This window comes from Melopsittacus undulatus, chromosome 8 (genome assembly GCF_012275295.1).
Source record: "Melopsittacus undulatus isolate bMelUnd1 chromosome 8, bMelUnd1.mat.Z, whole genome shotgun sequence".
Lineage (NCBI taxonomy): Eukaryota > Metazoa > Chordata > Aves > Psittaciformes > Psittaculidae > Melopsittacus > Melopsittacus undulatus.
In genome coordinates this window covers 19802024-19824269 of record NC_047534.1, presented here as the reverse complement: position 1 = coordinate 19824269, position 22246 = coordinate 19802024, and the positions used below count along the sequence as shown (strand labels likewise).

At 38.8% G+C, this 22246-nt stretch overlaps 1 protein-coding gene across 8 annotated transcripts in view; it reads right to left on the bottom strand.

The window, feature by feature from the left end:
* The window catches only part of CPT1A (carnitine palmitoyltransferase 1A), a 44191-nt gene extending 22209 nt beyond the window's left edge, over window positions 1-21982 (bottom strand). The window contains exons 1-11 of one of the 8 annotated variants that reach the window (XM_031050319.2): window positions 21905-21982; window positions 17503-17691; window positions 8776-8987; window positions 8432-8509; window positions 8130-8292; window positions 7188-7327; window positions 6613-6784; window positions 3353-3454; window positions 2462-2599; window positions 1714-1791; window positions 926-1033 (exon numbers count right to left, since the gene is read on the bottom strand). In XM_031050319.2, coding sequence (XP_030906179.1) covers window positions 926-1033; window positions 1714-1791; window positions 2462-2599; window positions 3353-3454; window positions 6613-6784; window positions 7188-7327; window positions 8130-8270 — 879 coding nt within the window. In that variant the 5' untranslated portion in view covers window positions 8271-8292; window positions 8432-8509; window positions 8776-8987; window positions 17503-17691; window positions 21905-21982. Of the gene's footprint in view, window positions 1-925; window positions 1034-1713; window positions 1792-2461; window positions 2600-3352; window positions 3455-6612; window positions 6785-7187; window positions 7328-8129; window positions 8293-8431; window positions 8510-8775; window positions 8988-12545; window positions 12565-17502; window positions 17692-19758; window positions 19835-21249; window positions 21268-21530; window positions 21548-21593; window positions 21644-21904 lie in introns of those variants that run through there. The other 7 variants (XM_031050314.2, XM_031050316.2, XM_031050318.2 and 4 more) reach the window with 7 other exon arrangements.
* Between the last annotated feature and the right edge of the window lie 264 nt (window positions 21983-22246).

Genomic DNA, 22246 nt, shown 5'->3' with positions numbered 1-22246 from the left:
AAATACTGTAGAATATTACGATTTACAATATATTAATTCAGGATTCCCCTCACCCCCATTGTGTTTTCTTGAATTACATGTGGAAGATTCCACCCACATTCCAGTAGCTGTATTTTTTCCCCTCCTACCAAAAGCTCACCCTTGAGGAGGGATGACTGAACCTAGGTTGCATCTAAAATCCAAAAAGCTCTCGGTGGCCACTCCAGATGCAAAATTTAAACATGCAGCATGCATCACCCCTTAATTGTTTCTTTTAAAGGCATTTCTGGGTGTGTAGGAACAAAAGTTCACATTTCTCAGATTTGTAGTTACATAGTCACATTCCTGACCATCAACAAAACTACTTGTTTCCACAATATTGTTCCCTACAACATACAGGCCCTGAATAGAATAGAAATTCAGAATGGGATTTACCTTGACAATCTTTGCTACCTAGAAATTTGTTTTGTTGCCAACCTTTGCTACCTATACTTCAGCTGCCACTGGCCCACTCTCGGCCTCAAGGTCCAGTCCTTTGTCCCAACCACCCCTTGTGCTCACACTACATGATAACTCAGACTTACAGACTTTCAGACTTCATGGGCTCAAAAGTACCATTACATGCTTAGTACCTAACAATAGTGTCTGTTATATGGAACGCTTAACATATTAGAGTACAAGTCTCAGTCTTTTGGGCAAATACATACATTAATTCTAAATACTGCAATTAGTTTTCATGACAGAATCCTGTATTTCTGATAATTGGTATTTTCTGCCATGTGCAATTCAAGTGATAACTCAAGATAGAACAAAATTTGTGGTCCCAAACATCTTACATGTAGTTCTGACAGTAAAACATTCCTCTTCTCTCCATTCTGAAAACAGATCAACTGCTTGCAGATTATGCTAGAAAAAGACCAAAGGCCACTTAAACCAATGTACATACTGGCTTGATTTCTTGTCTGTCCAGTTTTTTCCGATAGAGCAGGGTGGCATGGATAGCGTTACCAGCTCTAGCTGCCTGCATGGTTGTGGGAGATAAATAAAGGAAGTCCTATAAAGTACATAAGAAACATAAGTTAATGATTACCGGACTACATTTAAAATAAAAAGAAGTACTGATAGTACTTCTCATTCGCTTAATTATAGTTTATTCTGGTTAATATGTAAAAGGCTTCAAAATATATTAAGTGCACTAGTGCAGTGAGTTGATGGCTTGAAACTTAAATTTCTTCAACAGCCAATCTCCCTAAACAGCATCAGTCCTGAAATGTAAATGACAGCTGCTCATTATCCCAGTAGAAAAGACAATGCTACTTGGAACTTGAATCCAAGACTACCAGATTTCTTCTTTCTACTTTAAATCTTAATATTTTTTTACAGTTTTACTTTCTGTAAAGACATTTGTGAATGTGAGCACACACCTTGCTGAATTGCGTTACCCATGAATTGTCATATACAGCTTCTGAAAATGTTGCTTATTGCAGTAAGCACAAAACTGTGTGGAGTTACTATTACATGAGTTCGCCTAAGTGGCAAAAGTTTACTATTAACATAGCACTGTACTTGAAGACATTGGCTGCACATTAAAGGTTTCTCCTAAAAGGAAGGAAAACCAAGGTCACTTACTCAGTGGCAATAGATATATAAGCAGAAAAATATAATGAAATAAGCACCTGGCAGAAATTTTTCTGTTCTTCTTTGACACATAAGGTGTTTATATTAGTTACTTACCATTGCAAAATAATTACTATTAACCATTATTGGGCCACGTCCTCTAAGGTAGACATATTCTTCCCACCAATCACTAACCTACAGTAGAAAGAAAAAAACAGTAAAACCTCATTACTCCTGCAGTTTGTCTTCTATGTTAATGACTCCACAATACAACATTCTATACAGATGCAGAAAGGAAAATGCTAGCATGCCTTCCTAATTAAAAAAGAGAAACAAAGAAAAACCTAATTTGTGTAAATCAAAAATTATATTACAGTTCTCACTATGATGCTGGGTTTGGGTTTTCTTTTTGGTAAAACCAAAACCAAACAAGCAACACAAAACAATAACAAACAAAAATCTAAACCTAAAAGCCAAACCATACACATACAAAAAAACCCTAAAACAAAACAAAAAATACCACAATCAAAAAACCCCAAACAACCCCCCACCAAAAAAACAAAAACCAAACCACAGAACAGACAAAAAAAAAACATAATAGCAAATGCTAAATCACTTGCTCCGGGATAATGAACACAAAATGAGGATTTATTATTTCAGGTTCCATTCACTAGACTGTTTACCAAACTATGCAAGTTATTTATGTGCAAATCAGGTGGTCTCCAATGCACTTTACAAAAATATTAGGTGGCCTCAATTGCCTTCTTTTGTATTTAAGAAAGATGAAAGTTAAGCCAAAAAAGGGAACAGGCAACAAATTAAAGTATGTCTATTGAAAAACTGAGCCTCCTATTTATCTACTTACATAGTTTGTGGCCCACCAGGATTTTAGCTTCAAATACCACTGAAGCCTTGGTCCCAGATTAAATGCAAAATCTTTGGCAAGACCCTCCATTCTTCTGAACTCTTCATCATCCATAAGTGGCCGAACTGATTCTAGATACTAGAACACAGGAGAAGAATCAGTATCAGTATGTAACTAATACATAGATTTGCACCATTCCTACGTAAAGCCTTTGAACTGTAGGCAAAGGTTATCTGGGCTCAATTCATAAGGTTGCAAATACCATGGGGTTAAAATAAGAGTATATACTCTTCTAAACATCTGCCTGCAAACTACAAAAAAAGAGATTTTTTTTCAGACATTTGTCAGCAGATCACAAATGGAAGAGACTAATTCTCTAAAAATATTTTCCATGCAGAAGACATGCAGCTTCTTCAGTATCAGGCAGTGACATTTTTTTGTCTCTAGAAATCCAACCTGTGGCTTCTATGACAGTGTCCTACTTACACATTTTGCTATAAGCTTCTGTGTCATAAAACACATTTTATGTTCAAGTTGCGGAAGATAAGAAAACCATAAAGTTTCAAAACCCTGGAAATCACACTCTGTTGCATAGTTTTACGTCAGACATCACATAATCCAATATGAGTTACATTAGCTTCAAATTATCACCAGTTTCAGTGGTTTGTCATAGCCTTTTTTTAATTTCTATGCAGAAGTTTTCATCCATGACACCATATTAATACCATCATATATAATACTTTTTATAAGACATGTTAAAAACAAAACAACAAAAACCACAACCAAAAAAAAACCCCAAAAACCCAAACCAACAAAAAGCCCAACAATTTCAAGGGCATCTAAATATGGATTCAATGTTACTGAAGAAAATTAATTAATAAATATACACACCCTATTGACTGTGTCTTTAACAGCTGGAACTGGCAATCGTGGTAAAGATGACTGGAAACTGTAAAGCATGGGTTTACGTCCCGAGAAGAGCTTTACAAGTGTCTGAAGAAAAGCAAAAACAAAATGCACACCTCAAAATTACTAAGTTCAACAAAAGAAAAATGGTGGAATAATAAAGTGTAATTCATAAATAAAGTGTAACTCAGTTCTTTTCACTGGTAAATTATATAGTACTAAATTTAGCAAACTATCATATTTATCACTGTTTCACAAATAAAAAGGCACTGACATAAACTAACTTCCAAAGGATTAAAGAATGTGTCAGTGGAAGAGAGACAGTTTTAGTCATTCTTGACTATCTACTGGCCATTAGGCAATATTGTTTATAAGCGGTACACCTTAAGCTCAACAGAAAATGAAGACAGTTACTTAGCACTTCTTTTCTCCATACGTTTCCCTCTGTAAATATTAAAAAAGCAAGTCTAATGGTTGATTTTTTACTATATAACAGATACTGCAAAATATCTATGTTGTGCTTGAAAACAGGAATCATTAACCAAGCCCATGCACTAACAATGACCCAACTAAGGATTCTGGATAGCTATAGCCACCTTTAAAAATAATAATGCTTTGGAATCATGGTTTAGTATTTTCCAAAGGTATAGCTCAACATTAATAGCATTGATGTTACAGGGAGTTTCTTCAAGCATGAGTCTGCCTCAGGTAGTCTGCATGATCTGAACACACCAAATTGTGCAAGCATGCCAGTATTATACTCAGTGCTTGTGTTACAAAAAACCAACATCAAAACAAAACAAAAGAGGCAGAGATGACCATTCCCCTCTTAGCTTCAGTTAATAGAGCATCTGCCGTTTTCCACTGAAGACTGAAGACAGAAGCAACATTCCCATTTATGCCAACTTTTTAGCTGTGACACACACTAGGCTGAAAGTCTAGATTATGCAACTTACACACTACACAGGAAAGGATTTTGACATTATCATCCTATTTCAGCATAAAAATCTTTATTGTTGAATTCAAATCAATAGGCAAATTAAGATTAAAGACTGAAGACAAAGTTGCACTATGAAATTTCTTCCTTCTGAAACTTCTCCCCCACAACTGACGAAACTACTTGTTAAATCTTAAGAGTTCTTCCCTCAATCAATTTCCTTGGTTAGCACAGCAAGAGAAGGTTATTTAATGCCACACAAAAATATTTAGAATTGCAGAGTATTACCAGCATAGACCCCCCTGCAATGGACAATCTGTCTCAGAGTTGTCAGATGTACATGATGCACTACAGTGGTGAACTCAATGAAAACTAGTTGTGCTTCATGACAAGATAAATTTGAAGCCAGTTGAGAAAAAAAAAAAAGAAAAAAAAATCTGTTTTTCATATGAAAATTTAATTCTGTACTTGGAGATAATTTTATTCTAGAACTCTTCAGGCAGAGATTACCTGCTCAAATGGCAAAAACAGCAAGCACATTTCATAGTATTTCTCTCAGAAGTAAAGTTGTAGAGAATATGAGACAGTTTGAAACCACTAAAGTAGTCCAACAGACACATGTAGTAAATTACATCTCTGATTTCATGTGCAAATACAGCAAATAATTTCATTCTAGCATATGTTGCACCTGTTCACAGATTATTTTTTTTTTTTACTGTAACTAATACTTGCATTTTTCTCCTAACCCTGGTACAGAAAATTTGACTTTAGGAGATTAAATACATACATTAAAATTGCCACCAGACTTCCAACCAGCCTGAAAAAAAAATCACTTTGTAATGTGACTGAAATCAGAGCTCAGGTTTTTGATCTGCTTGACTATTTGAACAGAAGACAGTATATTCATGATAGTCAATAAAAAAGAAACACACAATCCAGAAAAAACACGTCCAGAAAATTAGACAATATTAAAGGATAATAAAAATCTAGAAAGCTAAAGTAGTTGATACTGTTTTCCTAAAGAAAACATTCTTCTCTTTTGTTGGGGCTAGCTAAAGAGAAAAAGGTTTTAAAATAGAACTTAACATATTAAGTATAGAGAAGACACTGCTGGACACACACCCTTATAGTGTTCTGCTTTTTAAAACATATATAATACACACCAAAATACATATGCAACATTCAATAGACAAAAATTTGCAAATACAATATGCAACAAAGCATGGTAAGTAGCTTTACAATTCATACTATTTAGGGTTGATAAGGCAATATTAACAGCTTTAAAATATCTGTCTGATAGGACATGCTGTAACCCCAGACATCTACAGCTTCAAGCAATTGACAGAAAGCCTTACCATTCAGAGCCTGTACTGTACAAATTCGTGTCATGAGGCTCTTGATACCGCTTCCAGGAGAAACTATCAATTAGAAATTTCATTTGTAACACATGAACATTAAATTCTATTTTAATGTACCATTCTGGATACCTGTTCTTGAATATATTTCATAATAAATCATAACATGGTGTTAAGTCTAACACACATTGGTTCATTTTTGACACTATGGAGACTGATTCTGTCATAATAGGGCACAAGTTATTTCTACAATATTGGCCAAAGTGAATTGAAAGAACTGTCCAAGAAACAAAAACCCACTTAATCTCTTGGACCACCTATATATACACACACATTTCCTCACTTTATAGCTATTGCATCCATTAAGGATCCTTTTCCAAAGCATCAGAGTAATCAACAAGAGCCAGATCACTCTTGCCTTACATTTACGTGAAAACTGGGTAACAAGCTACCAGTCTTAGGCTTTTTTTCCCAACTCATTTTGAAGGCATAGAATAAAATCAATTGAAAGGACATTCAGTATTGCCTTTAAGCATAAGATTAAATTAGTAACAGACGACTAGAAATCCTAACATTTCAACAAAGAATTATGATAGCACTTTCTGGGGAGGACAAGATTCTTTGGTGCAGTTGCACCCCAAATTCTTCCAGCTGTACTTGCACGTAGAGAAAAAGTAGGTGTATTTGAGTCACACAGCCTCAAGGCATTGGCAAATACTGAAGCTATTCTTGCAGCATCTACTCTTACTTCTACAAGGCCATCCTGAATAGTTTAATTACAGTATCAGAAGGATGACAGTAATTAGTAGAAACATCTCCCCAACAGCCTGTTGGGTCCTCCTGTCCCATGACACAGAAAACACAAGAAAGGAAAAAAACCTATAGAATTTTATTTTTAGAGTTTTAAATGCAGACTAGATAAAAGATGAAACATGAAGAAAATAGATCCTTACCATCCAAATCTTGGTGCCTGAAGAAAGTTTGCCATGCTCAGCAAATATCCAACCATGATAGGAAAGCAGCATTTTGAGAGAGTAGCGCATTGTGACAATAAGGGTAACCCAAAGTCCTGTGCCAAAAAGTATTCCACTCACGATGTTCTGTGTTTGGTTTGACATATAGCCACTATTTAAAACAAAAACCAGCATGTACCAGTTAACATCAGTTTAAGTTCTGAAGAGAACCTAATATTGCAAACCAAAGTCTAATGGTACTGCAGGCAGGCATTACACAAGTTCCAAGCCTGTTTAGCCCTTTTTCATAAACTCCTTTCCAAACACCCTCCCATGCAATAAGATTAAAGGCCATAGAAGCTGCCAAATGCGCTTCCCAAAAATTCACAAAACAATGTAGTAATACTGGTATAACAACCTACTCTTTTCATGCCCTCACACATCTGCTTATTGGGCTTACTCCGTCACAAACATACTGTTCAAACAGTGATTCACTTCAACAGGATTAGCTTTAAGAGTAGCTACAAAGAAAATTGGTTTCCTTTAGAGAAACAGTACCTTTTCAGTCTACTTACGTTGTGTCAAGTGTTCGGTTGATTTTAGCTATTAATCCTAAAGAAGGATCAATTTTGGCATACATTGTTGACATCACACCCACAAGTACAATAAACCAGCTAGATGGGCTAGCAGGGAAAACGCCAGTGATAATTCCATTCTGGAAAGAAAAGCCTTCACATAATTTTTTTCATACCAAAGTGGTTGACTTCATATTACCATGGAAGGAAACAAAAATCAACACATTTAAGTCACTTAGTTTTAAACAGTCCTTCTCATAGCTTTGCAAGAAGATTTTATCAAGACTACTGTTAAAAATATGCTTTTGAAAGAGATGTTGAAGTTAGCCTGTATCTTATCTAGTTTGTTACTAATAAAATACATACTTACTATTTATGATCTCATGAACAAAATAATAAATTCACAACAATCTATACCTCAACAGAAACATTATTACTTAGTATAACTTATACAAGACAAATGTTCAGGTAACTTTTTGAAAACAGCAGAGATTCTCCTTAATTTGAAAATTAATTTTGGCAAAGAATACATAAAATCAAGAGTGTAGTCTTGTACCTTTAAGTAATGACACTAAATATCTCAACTAGATACATTTCTGACTTATGTTAAAAGATCACACAATTACATGAGGTATTGTGAAAAGAATGAAGTATATTAAATCTATCATTAATTTCAACATCTGTTACATCTTGCTTCCACAGAATAAATCAAACACATGTACCCTTTCAGTCTTTACAGCATTACCCCATGTTACCTTCCTCAGTATCCCTTCTCAACTAAAACTCATAAAAGTCTTCCACAATAACTTTATTTGCCATAAAGGAGGAAGGAAATTAAAAAAAAAAAAGGGGGAATTATTTTTTTAACTAAACAGAACTTCAACAAATCTATAAAACATTAAATAACTCTCAGGTTTGGTGAACTTAACAAATTTGAAATACCTTAAATCTGATGAACTTTCTCTTCCATGAATGGACACCAGATAGGTAAATTTGTTTGAGTGCCTCATGGCTCATTCGCAGGTCAATCCCATCTGGAGTTACTGTAAATTGAAAAGCTACTGCTTGGTAAGCTTCTGCCATCTTCAAAGGGAGTTCTGTAGTTCTGTCAAAAAGCAAAGTTAAAAAATAATTTCCTTTCTGTTCAAAGGAACCAGAAGCTAGTCCATTTCTAGCAAGATACCTTCCACACCCTAATTCTGGGAAATATTTCAAAGTACGCCAAATTTATATACAGTACTCACCTCTTCCTTACAGGCTATGCTTGCACTTCAGTCTGAGTATCTCTGTGTTAATTAAGGTACCACTTCTAACCACAGCAGCTGAAAATGAAAGCAAAACACTCATGTAACTCAGGCCTTTGGGCTGGATCATAGCAAGCTATATATCATGTGTGCATGCAATATATAAAATTTCAGAGCAGAAAATTAAAGCTGTAATATTTAGAAAAAGTAAATGACAGGTACATAGCATCTCTCTGTGTAATGATAAAAGAGATTCAGAAAATGTTTTGGGGTTTGGTTTGGTTTTTGGTTGGGTTTTTTTTTCTTCTTAACATTTTGAAACAAAAGGTACTTAAAGTTTTCACCTCAGCTAGCAAAACAGAGCTGCTTCAGGCCATATTTTCCTCTGATTTATTTTTCATATATTAGCTTCAAGCTGATTCTGCCCAGCAATTTGACACTATAGCCTGAGTGCAGACTGAGTCCGGACTGGCAAATAAATGACAAATCAAAACTATGCAGAATGGAGGAAACAAAAATCACAGCTGTCAGAAAGATGACCTTCACACAAATGAATCTGAAACGAAGAAGAAATATAACTCAACTGTAGCTCAGTTTAATTACACACAAATATCAGTGATCGTGCCAACATAGACCAAAGACAATCACAATGGGTAGGCATAACTGGCTCAAATATATACCACTTGAAGTTAAAACAAATATAAATATGTAAATGGAATCACAGCTACATCCTAACTTTCTCTGAGGATACAGCCAATTCAAACTGAAATGTACACTCATATTTATCAGCTCATCTTCATAGCTTCCTTCTTTCTTTAACCAGCATTTTTACATAAAAATCCTGGAAGTTACCCCACTCGTCATTAATTCAGACTAAAATTGTTTGAGCACTTACAATCAGAACATAGTTTTTTGCAGACCATATAACACTGAAATGGTCCAAACTACATAATCTTGAGATCATAATGACTTCAAAGTTTTTTGCCCACATTCATTTATTAGCTTACCAAAACTTTTGTGCATAATTCTAAAAACAACATCCTCTTAGAAGTAGAGAAATCCATAATCCCATATGTAGAGCAGGATTCAAGGCAAATTTTAATTTCACATCTTTACTGGTACAAAATACAACGCTATCAATACCAAATGTTTCAAGGTAGCACTTGCATTTTTATTTAAACGAAAATAAAAAAAAAGTACAACTACTTCATGCCTTTTGGATTGTAAGGCCTGAAACTTACATTTCTTTTGCAAACCTGAAGCTTAGGCTTTGTAATTAAACTTAAATTCTGGTAGACATTCAACCCCTGCATGTGAGAGCTACCAGTGCAGTTTAGCTGAGCACTTCAAAAGCAGGCTATTCGACTGTAGTACTGCTCCTTTAGTCTTTAAACATTCTACTATGTCAAAGTCATCGGAAGTATGAAGAACAGTGCAAAGGTGTATGTGTAGACAGCTAGGGAATATAAGAACTGGGAATGCTGCAGTAATAGTAGGCTTCGGAAAGAAACACCCAACATAGGAATAGAAGGATCATTAGGCAGAGAAGAACAAGGAAAGTGCTGTTGCACAAGATCTGGCAAGGCTGCTAATAGGTAGCAACTGTTTACAATATCAAAAGTGCATGCCCCTAAACGAGCCCCCAGTGCACAACCTCTGCAGTACTGCTATGGCGGCTGAGAGTAATTCACACATCTCCTAAATCCATCAGCCACTGCTCAGGTTTTAGAGGCAAAGTCCTGGGTGAATTAGGCTTCTGGGTTTCCAGAAGGGTAGCTGAAGATCACTGTGTTACACAGATAGCATGCAATTTGATCTATGCATGTATAGTGTCTAATTAGGACAACAAAGAAATCAAATCAGCTTTGAACACCAGTTTTGAAACCTTTAAGACAAGCCCTGTATGCCCTAGTAACAGCTGCCATTTGTAGTAATTAATGACTCTCACTAAAAACTGCTTATTCACAGGGGCCTTGCTAGAGACAAGTATCAGGAAGTAAAAGTCAGCTGTTCCTTCATTCATTAAATTGTATACTTGGACATTGAGACCAAAACTGCAAGAGAGCAATAAAATGGAGACAGGCAGCAGCAATCCATGGTATACTCTGGACTTAACAGGGTTTGCAAAAAAGACACTCAAAGTTAAGAATCCATCGTATGTTTACCAATAGTATAGTGCTATTAAGACTGGGATAAACAAATTAAAACCCCCACATGCTCCCAACAAAAAGCACTATCTCCCCATAGAGAGAATCAGGCACCTGGATTTGTCTCAAGAAGGGTCAACAGTTCTCCAGTTCACTCACTGAATTTTGTATTCTGGAATGCCAGTGTCAAGTACCAGATGGACTAGTTTCTATTACCCTTCAACTCCCCTGTGACTTTCTAACTACCTTCTTCTCTGTTTCTGAAGGCAAGAATTTCAAGAACCCTTCTCTTTTTAGGCATATGCATTTCTACTATCCAAAGCAGGAAAAGATTATGAATAAACAGTCAATAAGCTTCAATAAGGAAAATATTCCTTATTCACAAATGAAAAAGATGCTAATCCAACAAGAATTAATCCTGAATCAAGTAAACGAGCCCTGAAAACAAAGAGCCTAGTTCTAGGACTGTATTACTTGACCCTCAGATGTGAAACAATCAAAAATCTTGAGTTTTTTCATATCCTTTTACTTTACTTAAAAAAAAAAAACCTCTTAAGCCTTTAAGATTGTTCTGAATTACAATGGCTGAACACCAAAGACTTCCTGAAGTCCCTGTCTTTGAATATTTATTTTCCTCCTTAAAAGCCTATTTAATCATAAGCTGCTGTACACTTCCCCTGCTTTGCATTCCTCTGCTGTCACGTGCTTGCTAGCTAAGTAGGTAAAAGGGCACAGGCTAGAGGAGCATGCGTTGAGACTTAACAAACTTGACTTGCTAATGTTAGTAGGGCAGCGCCCACATCAGTCAGCTAACACTGAAACAATAACGTCTTCTAACTTGAGGCATCTTGGTCAGCAAAATATTTCTGTACAGCATATACCAATTAACCCCATTTTCAACAGAGAGCCACAAACAAGAAACTTCGATTTTATTGGCAGTCTGGCTGAGTCCTGCTTAAAGGGGAAAAACAATTCACAATGATTTCTAAGGTAATCTAAGAGTAAGAAATTACTTTGATAATAGCTATTTTCTTTCCTTACAGTGTTCTCTCATAATATTAATGTATCTTAAAAAAACATACTTGTCCCTTTACAGTTGGAGGGTTGTGCTGGTTTTGCTTTTAGTTAAAGGAGAAAGCTGCCTCCTCCTTGCACTTTTCTGGTTTTACTTCAGTTCTGACATGCTGTAACAACTGCAGATGTTTCTCCTCCTCCCTTTCATACCTCTGCTTGAGCCAATCCAAACTTACCACATCTTTTTCCATTGTTATAAACAAGAACTGCTGGGTTAAATGTCACTTCAAAGTCAAGAAAACACATAGTATACCAGAAGGCCCGAGTCCTGATAGACCTGGTGTTCTGAAAAACTATGCTGCTATGACTACTGTGCATGAAGCTTCCTCAGACTGCTATTTCTGCAGTTTCAGGATATTTATACTATGAAGATGGAGGTTTAACTCACAGACTGCTCACAGACCTTATGATTTCAGGTTGCAGACACTGAATAGTCAGCTCTGTATTGGGGATTATATGCTCCTGTAACCTCAGCCCTGGAAAATCTGAAGCTAAAAGAGATCCCATGTGTAGGATGCTTCCATTTAGTCAGGCATGCAAGAAGTCACCTGTGGTTGCCAATGTCCCTCTGAAGCACATAACACAGAATACAATGTCTAAAAGACAGTGAAAGAATTACTTTGTGCATCTTAAAAAGCACCATGCCACTACACAAAAATTAAACTTATTACAGTACATCGCACAAAACAAGGAATTAATTCCTGAAGCATTAATTTTGGAAATGCTATTGAGTTTGTTTCTGTAGATTTCATAAGATTTATATGGATAAAATGATAGTGCTAAAAAAAAAAAACAAACAAAAAACCCCAACCAAAAAAACCCAAACAAGTAGTCACCAACTCTATCTCAAAAAAAAAGCAACTCCTCTGCTTTGAGGGGATGCCACTTCTTACCTCAGAGCTCATCTTAGCCACTTGCTTCCCATACATTGCTTGGCTTATGCAATCCCTTCCCCCCGCCCCATATCCTGTTCCTCTTGGAATAGAGGAAACCCTGCCATTTCTCCTTGGCAGGAGCCCAAACAATGACCAGAAAGTGACATACTATTCAACTAATGTAGATTTCACATCTATAGCTCTTTTTCCTGCAAAGCAGCAAGTTAACAAATTAAGAAGAAAACTGCAGAAAAGTCTTATTCACATGACTCAGAACAGCCAAAACCTTGATGAAAGACGTAATTTTATGACCATCACTTTCAAGCTACCTCAACAATTTACTTTGGGTTTTTGATATCTATTTATAGCTACAGAGGGCATACACCTGTCAGTAACCAAACTAAGCTCACAGAACAATTATTTCCCATTATTCTACTTTGGCAATAAAAGGTTGACAGTTGTCTTGGAAAAGCACTGACTGCTGCATACAGTTTCTCCAAAAGCACTGCTACATACCACCCCACACAGGTTTCGTACCTTTAGAGCCCTCAAATATACATCTCTGGCACCTAAGCCACTGACTGGTCATAGATGGTGAGTAGACTTGCAGCTTTACATGTCCCTGTAATAAGAGCTAGAACATGCTGCATCTTGAAGTATGATGGCAGTTCTGAATTCTGAAGCATCTGTAAGCCCTCATAACATCATACAGCTGCAAGGTACCACCAATAAAGAAATGAGAAGCAACAAAACCAACAAAAACCCTGACCTTAAAGAATTCACTCCCTTTTAAAAATTAACTTACAACTTCAAAATTTAGCTTAGCACTCAGGTTTCACATAGGGATAGACTGGTGCAGAAAAAAAAAATGGTACTGCATCATTTACAATTGCATTGTTTAATGAAGTTTTAAAGATGGGAAGTGAAGAGAGATAGTGGTTGAAAGTACATTAAAGCCAAATTTAGTTAGGAAACATACTTAGAACTATACTAAGATTTCCATTTAAAGCTAGACACCTTGAATTCAGAAGTTCTTGGGAAACCAAGCAAGTGATCCAGTGTCTTTGTCCCCAGAACAGTTTCTTTCAAGAAAAAAAGGGGGTGGAATTCCATTTCTATCAACATGCAAAGCAGTAAGAGTTACTGCTTGAATGTTCCAAGCAGTCATACAGAACAGAAAACAATTCTGGAGCTCCAACAATTTCTCTTAAGAGGAGACTTCTTTTAAATATTTAAAACACTGAAGAATTTGATTATCCAGATCTCACTTCTGGAGGTGAGCTTACTACAGCTTTAGGAAGAAAAACAAGTTTCATCTGTATATCCATTGGTTAGCATATTTTGACTCTTCAGGATACCTCACTGTATTCCTGGAGTCTGGAGATAGACTTAAAACCGGAGCCAGTATTAAAACACCAGAACACCCGCACTGTGTTTGTGTTGAGACAGTGATCAAGTATTTTCTCTTGCCTAAGATATTACTAGAAATCTGCATTTTCTGCTCTCCTAGAAGACAAAAACTGTTAATGTATTCTGTTTTGTAGAAATCAATGAGTAATTCTTTATGCCCAAATATGTTAATTTCATATGAGATGCTAAACTAAAAGCAAGAGAATTCCAAACACTGAGATGTCCACCCAAATATATTAATGCATTATTCCAAAATTCTCTTCAGATTTCTGTTATGGATACTTCTGTTAGACCAAGCTTTCATACCACCTACACAAAGCAGATCAGACTACCTTCTGCAGTGAAGCACAACAAAGCCAGTACCAACATCCCAAAATAACTTGCTAGTGAATAAGTTTACTTCCACACTTTGCCACGAGCCACAGTTTAATGGCAACACTGATCTACACAGGCATCCCAGAAGTAGATGCAGTCTACAGATGATCAAGGTCGCTTAAGTTTGTTTCTGTTGAAAAATACTCAAAGTTCTTCAGCCCCCAAAAAATGTATCACATCAAGCAACAGGACATATTCTTACACAAATGCAAAGGGTTAGTGTCTTCCAAAACACTTTTATAAGTGCAGCTGTCTTAGTAACATTCATCAAGTATGTCTTCAACTGTCTGAAATCTGCAGAAGTTTTGAAGTTTATCAGTTTGACACTTCCAGATGTTCAATGCAAAAGCAAGAGCTGTCAAAACGTTGAGGACAAAAAAAAAAAACAAACAAAAAAGAAAGGACCAAACTGCAGATGGATTTACGAGTACAGGGGCTGAAACAAGGTGTTGTAGCTGATAGACCAAAGGATCTCACTGCCATCTGGACAGAGCTCAATGGGCTCGGGAGAAACAGGCAGGCTGAAAGGGTATAAAGTTCAATAAACAGAAGTGCCATGTCCTGCACCTAAGGAGGAGTAACCCATAGACTAGTACACACTGAAGACTAAATGCTGGAAAAGGGCTCTGCAGCAAGTTGTACAAGCCAGGAAGGTGCCATTGCAGCAAAGACAGCAAACAGAATCCTATGGTGAATTAGGAGAAGTGTTGCTACTGAGGCCCCATCTCAAATACTGTGTCCAGTTCTGGGCTCCCCAGTAAGAGAAAGAGATGAAACTATTGGAAAGAGTCCAGTGAAGAGCCACTAAGAGGATTAAGGGCTTGAAGTATTAATGCTATTTTTAATACAGTTTTAATGGTATACCTAGCAGAGATAAGTAATGAAATTTCATGTAGGAATCCTCATAACAGATCTGCTTAAAAAAATTGAAAGAAATTAAAAAATAATAATAAAAGAAAAATCTTACTTTAGAACACTAAGGCCTGAACAAGAAATCCTGTACTTCAGTTATTCTAAATTAACAGAACACCCTGGAAGTCAGATTGGTAGTAACAGTCAAACACTGAAAAAGAACAAATCTGCAACTGACAAAAATGTACTATTAGTTTGGCAGATAAAAGAAGCTGGATTTTGCAGTAGAATTTTTACAGAGATTTTACATTAACTTTTCAGGCAATGATTCATCTTAATTTTTTAACATTATTCCAGTAATTTTGCCCTCACTAGAAATCACCAGTGTGTCATTTTACAAGGTTTTTTAAGTGTGTGTTAGTATTTTAAACACTATTATGCTGTCCAATGAGAGTCTGCTAGTTCTAAGGCAGCAGGTAGTTTTCTGGAACTGACCTTAAGTGCCATGTATACTGCAGTGATATGGAAGCAAACAGTACAAACTCCTGAAAAATTAGCCATCGAAATTCAATGTTACATCTATATACCTATCTAAAGGAAACATTGGTTATATTATTGATAATACAGGCTTTCTTAATTTAATAGGATGAACCAATGAAGTCATTAAAGTGTTTTCATGGAGTTTGCTATAAATGCAACAGTTTCAGTCACTACAGTATACACTCTACAGTATATACTGTAGTGTCTGACTTCAGTAACTCAAGGTCCCATCTGCTCTTATGGGAGTGACTGCCTCCCCACCACTATCTGACACAAATGCCTAAATAATCCTGCCCCTAATGCTAGAGGAGCAATTAAGTAAGGCAGCTAACCAGAGGATGTCGAAAGGATAGCAAAACTGCTTTTACTCATGTGCTCTTTAGATGCACAGTTGAACAAAGTTAAAACTATGGCCAAAACATTCAGAATAGTCTAGAATTTTATGCCTTTCAAAGGAAATACAGGTTTTGATCTACAAAATCTTCAGTAAGCAGTACAAAATATACAGCTCAAGCATTTAAAGGTATGACTAGAAAGACTAGTTTCTTTTGTGTCTGTTTCTTGGATATTTTACTAGCTAAAGCTACTTTCTTACAGTGTATGCTACACTTTTGCAAGTATCAAAGTCTCAGACAGATTAGACAGGTTGTTCACAGTTCACCTGGTATTCCGCAAGGCACTGACTTCTGAACTTACTATAAAGATTAACCAGCTGCTGTTATTCTCTGGAGAGTATCTATGTCTTCCTTGCATACTAACCTTCAATAATATCTAATCATGCTTAAGCATACAAGATACTGGTACCTGTTGCTCTTAAGTCTTACCAATAACTCACCTACCTTGTAATGGTTAATCATATTCTACAGGCACAAATTCATTACAAGAACTCTGAAAGGAGTTAAACCAAGTAATTTCAGTGCAATAAACTGTCACGTAGATTAAATTAATTCAACAGGGCTTCTCAGGTAAACCTAATGACTATGGAATAGAAATAAATCAGAAACAAAAGAATCACTCTCCTTTAAAACTTGAAGTAACATGGCATTCAGATCAAATCATAACTGATTGATGAAAATGAAGTTAAACTGACAGGCCCATCCATGCCACTTTAGTTGTGTCTGACTTACGCAGTTTTAAAATTCAGATCAGTTTAAGCTTCCTAAATGCTGAATTTGTTGTTTATGTGGCAGTTCTCACAGGGTCCCCAAAATAAAATTATTATGCTATGACTGAAATGGCTTAGGCCACTTGGAAAGAGACAAAAGCTTCTCCTCCAACAGCAATCATTTGACATATAATTTTTCATCTTTGGTTATTGCTAATCATTGGCTCCAGACATTTCCACTCTCATCTATAGCCGACAGCTGTGGTCCCTTGGAATTGTAAGTGCCTTAAAGAATCTCTCACATCTAAAAAATTAAAAAATGCTGTAGTTCAAGCCAAAGTGGAGAACTTAATACATGTATTTTCCCAGGTGCAGCAACACTGTGACCTACTGCAAATGTCACTTACAGCATACAGTTTAGAATCAGAACAGCTAAGGAGCTTGCAGTAACTCGCTGTCCTGTTGACAAACCTATCAGCTTGTGCCTTGTCCTCAGCAATTTTCCAAGATCATCTGTGGGTGAATATTAGCTACACTCTGTAGGCATCACCTTTGGAATCTTGGGCCAATTTCTTTATCCCCTTCCCTTTCTTTATCCCCGTCTTTATCCCTCACCCCAAGTAAAGTGGGCTGAGTATATATGGAAGGGAACACATAATAACAGACAGATCGGTGAATGAAATGTAAGCATACCTTAACAGCTGTCTTCCTTAAAAAGCAGACTTGAGATCTATTTCTCACACAGAAATCAAATCTTCTGTCCAACAAACTCACTGCAGCAGGAATCTTGAATGGGTTAGGACACAATAAGAGGCAGATTCATTCCAGTATTTCTAGCTCTTAATAGACATTACACTACAGCAATGGCAGTCAGTTGCAGCTCTGAAACAGAAAGTCAAGAAAAACAGCTTGAGCTTTAATTCACACACAGCTTTCAACTGCTCAGAGGGACTGGATCAGACTGGAAGGACTTTAGAAAAACTGGTGGCAATGGGGTGAATAGTCACAAACAGCAGTTCTGAAACACTGCTTTCCATTGCACTGGATGAATGTACTGTCTAGATCAGTCTTCATTTAACAGGACTGAGTTGGTGAGCAACTGTGGAGTGAAAATTTGTTCATCTGCTACCCACTTAGTAATTTCTGAGGGCTCAATAGTGAACACTAGCTCATGTGATAAGCAAGTAGATCTCAGGAGCGAGACCCCAACTCTAGGTTCAGACTGGAGTTTGAGACATCCAAGTGTTTGCCTGCAAGCTTGTAACATCCATTCCAGTCAACACATGCCATTAAGTTTTCTCAGAGAGATGTTCACAGAACAGACTGTTTTCACTGGTACTTTAAGCAGAAAAGCCACAGATAACAAGTTGTCTTCTCACCTGATCAAACTTGAGACAGTCAGGCAAAGTAGTAGAGAAGACTGGCTATAGTAAACAATGTGTTAATTACTAGGCTAACACAAAGGAATATCAAACCCTACAGTTTCTGAAGTATACAGCATCTCATCTTCTCAAATAGGATGGTCCTGTAAAAGATGCTTTAAAAAGGTACACTTCAATAAAAAAATGAGACTCCAAAACACTGACATGGTCCACAAATGTAACAAAAAATCTTTTTTTTTTTTTTTTTACAACTGTCATTATTTACAGGTTATTTCCCCCCTGTACAGGGTAGGACATTCCATACTCTTCCTAGAGCTCTTAGATTATTCTAGTCTCTATTGCAGTACATGTTATTATTGTACACATCCCAGCAAGCTACCTTGTCTGATTTTTTTAGAAATTCAGAATAATCTTGCTGAGTAAGAGATAAGCATAAAACTAAACCACTGGCAGTTATCATATAATGCAGAAGCCTTCCCCACCCCTTTAAAAAGTAGGCTCTACATCTGTGTATTTCTTTTCAATATTACTATAAAAAAACAAAACTAGGTATTTAGATTATAAGAGTTTTATCCCTTCTCTCACTCTCCTTGCATTAATGAGCTTCTATGCTCATGCAGTAAAGAATTAGTATCTTCACTGTAACAGCAAATATTTCAAGAATGGCAGGACTTCCAAGAGATGTGCATGATGTTACATTTTAATACTCTGCAGCTCCTGGAAGAGAGACAACAATGTTTGGTGACCAAAGGCAAACTGAATGGATTGCTCTTGCAGGAGATACTTTACTGTACAAGGTGGAAAGACCTGAATAAGGTCTTTCAGCCTGTGCAGGGTTGAAAGATGGAATAACTGGTTCCAAACATTTTTAAAAATATTTAAATTGACCATTCAAAAAACCAGGCTTGCTTTTCAGTCATTTAGATCTTGTTTTTCTGAACATGTGGAATCAAATAATAGTTTGGGCTGGAAGGGACCTTAAAGCCCATCCAATTCCAAACCCCTGCCGTGATCAGGGACACCTTCCACTATATCAGGTTGCTCCAAGCCCCATCCAACCTGGTCTTGAACACTGCCAGATATGGGGTAGTCATAGCTTCTCTGGACAAACTGGGGCAGGGGCTCACCAACCTCACACAGTAAATTCTTAATATCACATTCCTAAATCTTCCCTGTGCCAGTTTAAAGCCATTCACCCTTGTCCTGTCATGTTCGACATTCCTCATCCTGTTTGAGGTGCCCTTGTCAAAACCCCTCTTCAGATCTCTTGCCGGCCCCCTTAGGCACTGGGGGCTGCTCTAGGGTCTCCCTGGAGCCTTCTCCAGGCTGAACAAGCCCGGCTCTCCCAGCCTGTCTTCATAGGAGAGCCGCTCCAGGCCTCTGATCATAGTTCAGGACTATGACACAGCACACTGCCGAACAAAGAAAATGGTTTGGAAATATTTAAAAAACAAATACAGTTGGTGAGAGGGGAGGAGGAGGTTGTTTTGTTTTACAGACAAGCATTCACTTAGATCGCCTTTTACCCAAGCTTTTCCAAAACCCGTCACGCTCGGGAGGCGCCTACCCCTGCACGCAGCAAACGAGCACGGTCCATGCCCAGCACACATCTAGTCGCCGGCCGCTCCAGAGCCGGCACTTGGTTGTGTTCGCTCCGCAGCGTGAGCCGCACCGCAGAGATCTGCCGGCTCAACCCCCTCTCCTCGCGCCGCGCCCGCCCACGTGACCGCTTCCAAGAAGTAGGGGAAAGGTCGAGCCGCCGCAGCGCCGCGCAGGCCAACAACGGCCCTGCCCCGCCCCGGGCACCGGCACCGGTCTCCCCCGCCGCTGCGGGCCCCGGGGCACTGCCAGGCCGCGGCAGTCCCGGGAGAAGGGCCGCAGGCCATGGAGGAAGCGAAAACATCTCAAAACACGGAGGTTAAAAAGAAAGGTGCACTTGTCCTGTACAACTCAACTGTTCCTATTCCGGTTCAGTGCCAAATACCCTCTGTTTGATGTTAGTTTTCTTTAACTAAGAATAACGTTTTATACCAGGAAGGAGCTCTCGAATCAAGGCTGTGACACCCCCAAATTTGAACACTAAGTAGATCCAAGGGCTCTTCAAGTCACAGCTGTGACAAAGCCTTGTACCTGGGTAACCATGTAATACATTTCCTAAGCTAATAAAGATTCACAGTGCTTACCTCCAGTATTACCCGTGCTATTATTAACTGGTAATTACTAGTTTACATATCAGTATGGTCAAAACAGGAAAAGAACCTGCTAACTACCAATGAAGACCACAATACTTCTTTTATATAGCATCTATTCACAGTGGCCAGAAAACACAAAGAAGAGCTTGTAGATCAGGAAATAGAAGAGGTCTGACACTCAGGAAAACACAATTGCTGAAGAAGAGAGAAAGCATTGGATCATCCCATTTCTCAGTGCTACACTCCTACAAACATACGATAAGGAAGCAGTAGTTTTCTGTCCAGTAACCTACTCTGTACTGCAGAGTTCCAATGCGATTGTCCTTTAAGTGCTGACAAATTGCCAGGTAAGAGGAAGAATGAGATACTCGTTTTGATCCTGCTTTGCACTTTTCTCCTCCCAGACAAGGCGTTTTCTGTCACAGTCCCATCAACACTAGTATGGATCTATTATAACTGAAGTCATATTTTAGTGTGGTTTTTTTTTTTTTTATTTAAGCCAAAAACCATAGTGGAAGTAATGAAATCTGTGCAAAAATGACGAAAAAAAAATGTTCCGAGATGCTGCAAAAATCTTAACATACCTTCTGCAACAAGTCTAATTAGCACTCACAGGCAGTAAACCTACCACGCCATAAAAAAAACAGACAGAAAGTGTTTTATCTCAAAAGCAGTTTGCAGCGACCATAGTTTTTAGAGGTTTCATTTCTTGCAATCACATGAGCATAGGGACCAGTCTTTCTCACACACACACGCTTAGTACCAGTTTACTCACACTTGCAAACGCACCGCTTACATCAAGCCGCACACACACTTCTACAGAGCTGAAACTCGCCTTGGCAAAGGGTCAAAGCAGTGCCACTAACCCGCGAAGCTGCGGGTCACCGATGTCATCTTCGTGGATCGGTGGTTCTCCTGCTGCCCCGTGCCTCCTCCCGCTGCCTCATCTGCGGCAGTAGCGCACTAACCCACACGCCAGGGGAAAAGGCAAGCTGGATACCAAGGACACTGTAAGGGCCTTTCCTTCCTCCCTCACTGGCCCGCCGGCATCGCCGGGGTTTAGTCCCGCTCCCACCACCCGCCTTGCGTTGTCACACTTTCCTCCCGCAAGGATAAGCCCCGCTAAGGGAAACAGCACCCGGCGCACCTGCACATTTACCACTCATCTTCATGCATGCTCTAATAATAATCAGGTTAAAACCAGACCAACCGAGCCCGTCCGCCTGACTCCGGTCTCGTCCTCCCTGAGTCCCGGCGCGGACGCCGGTTCTCTTGTGGGCGCGTCCTAGATGGGAAAGGGAGGAGGGGAGCGAGGGGGAAGGCGGAAGCCCGCAGTGAATCAGCCGGGTACTTCGGAACACGGCCTGCCGCTGTCCCGTACTCCGTTCCCCTGAGACAGCCGGAGCCCCCAGGCGCCGGAGCTAAGCCCAGCCGCGCCGGGAAAGCCGGCGGCCGTAGACCTGCGCTCCACATTACCGGGGGCTCGCTGCCGGCTACCGGGGCTCTCACACACACACTCACCAGCTGACAGAATGGCGACTACCGGCGCTGAGGCAAGGCAGGCTAAGGAGGGCAGCGGTACGACCAAGGCGCGAGTGAGCAACGACCCCTCCCTCACACACCCCGCTTGCCGCCCGCTCCCCCATTGGCTATCGGAGGCGGGGGGGTGGGCCCAGGACGGGGCAGGGGACGAACCGCAGGGCGCGCCCCATGTGGGCGGAGCGAAGGCGGGACGCGAGGTGAGCACTGATAGGCGGGGAGGAGCGGGTTGGGCTGTGATTGGCAGGTTGAGCTGTGACCCCGGGACAGGGGGAAAGGGGAGCTCTGAGGGGGCTGAGGTGGAGGATCTGAGGCTGCAGCAGG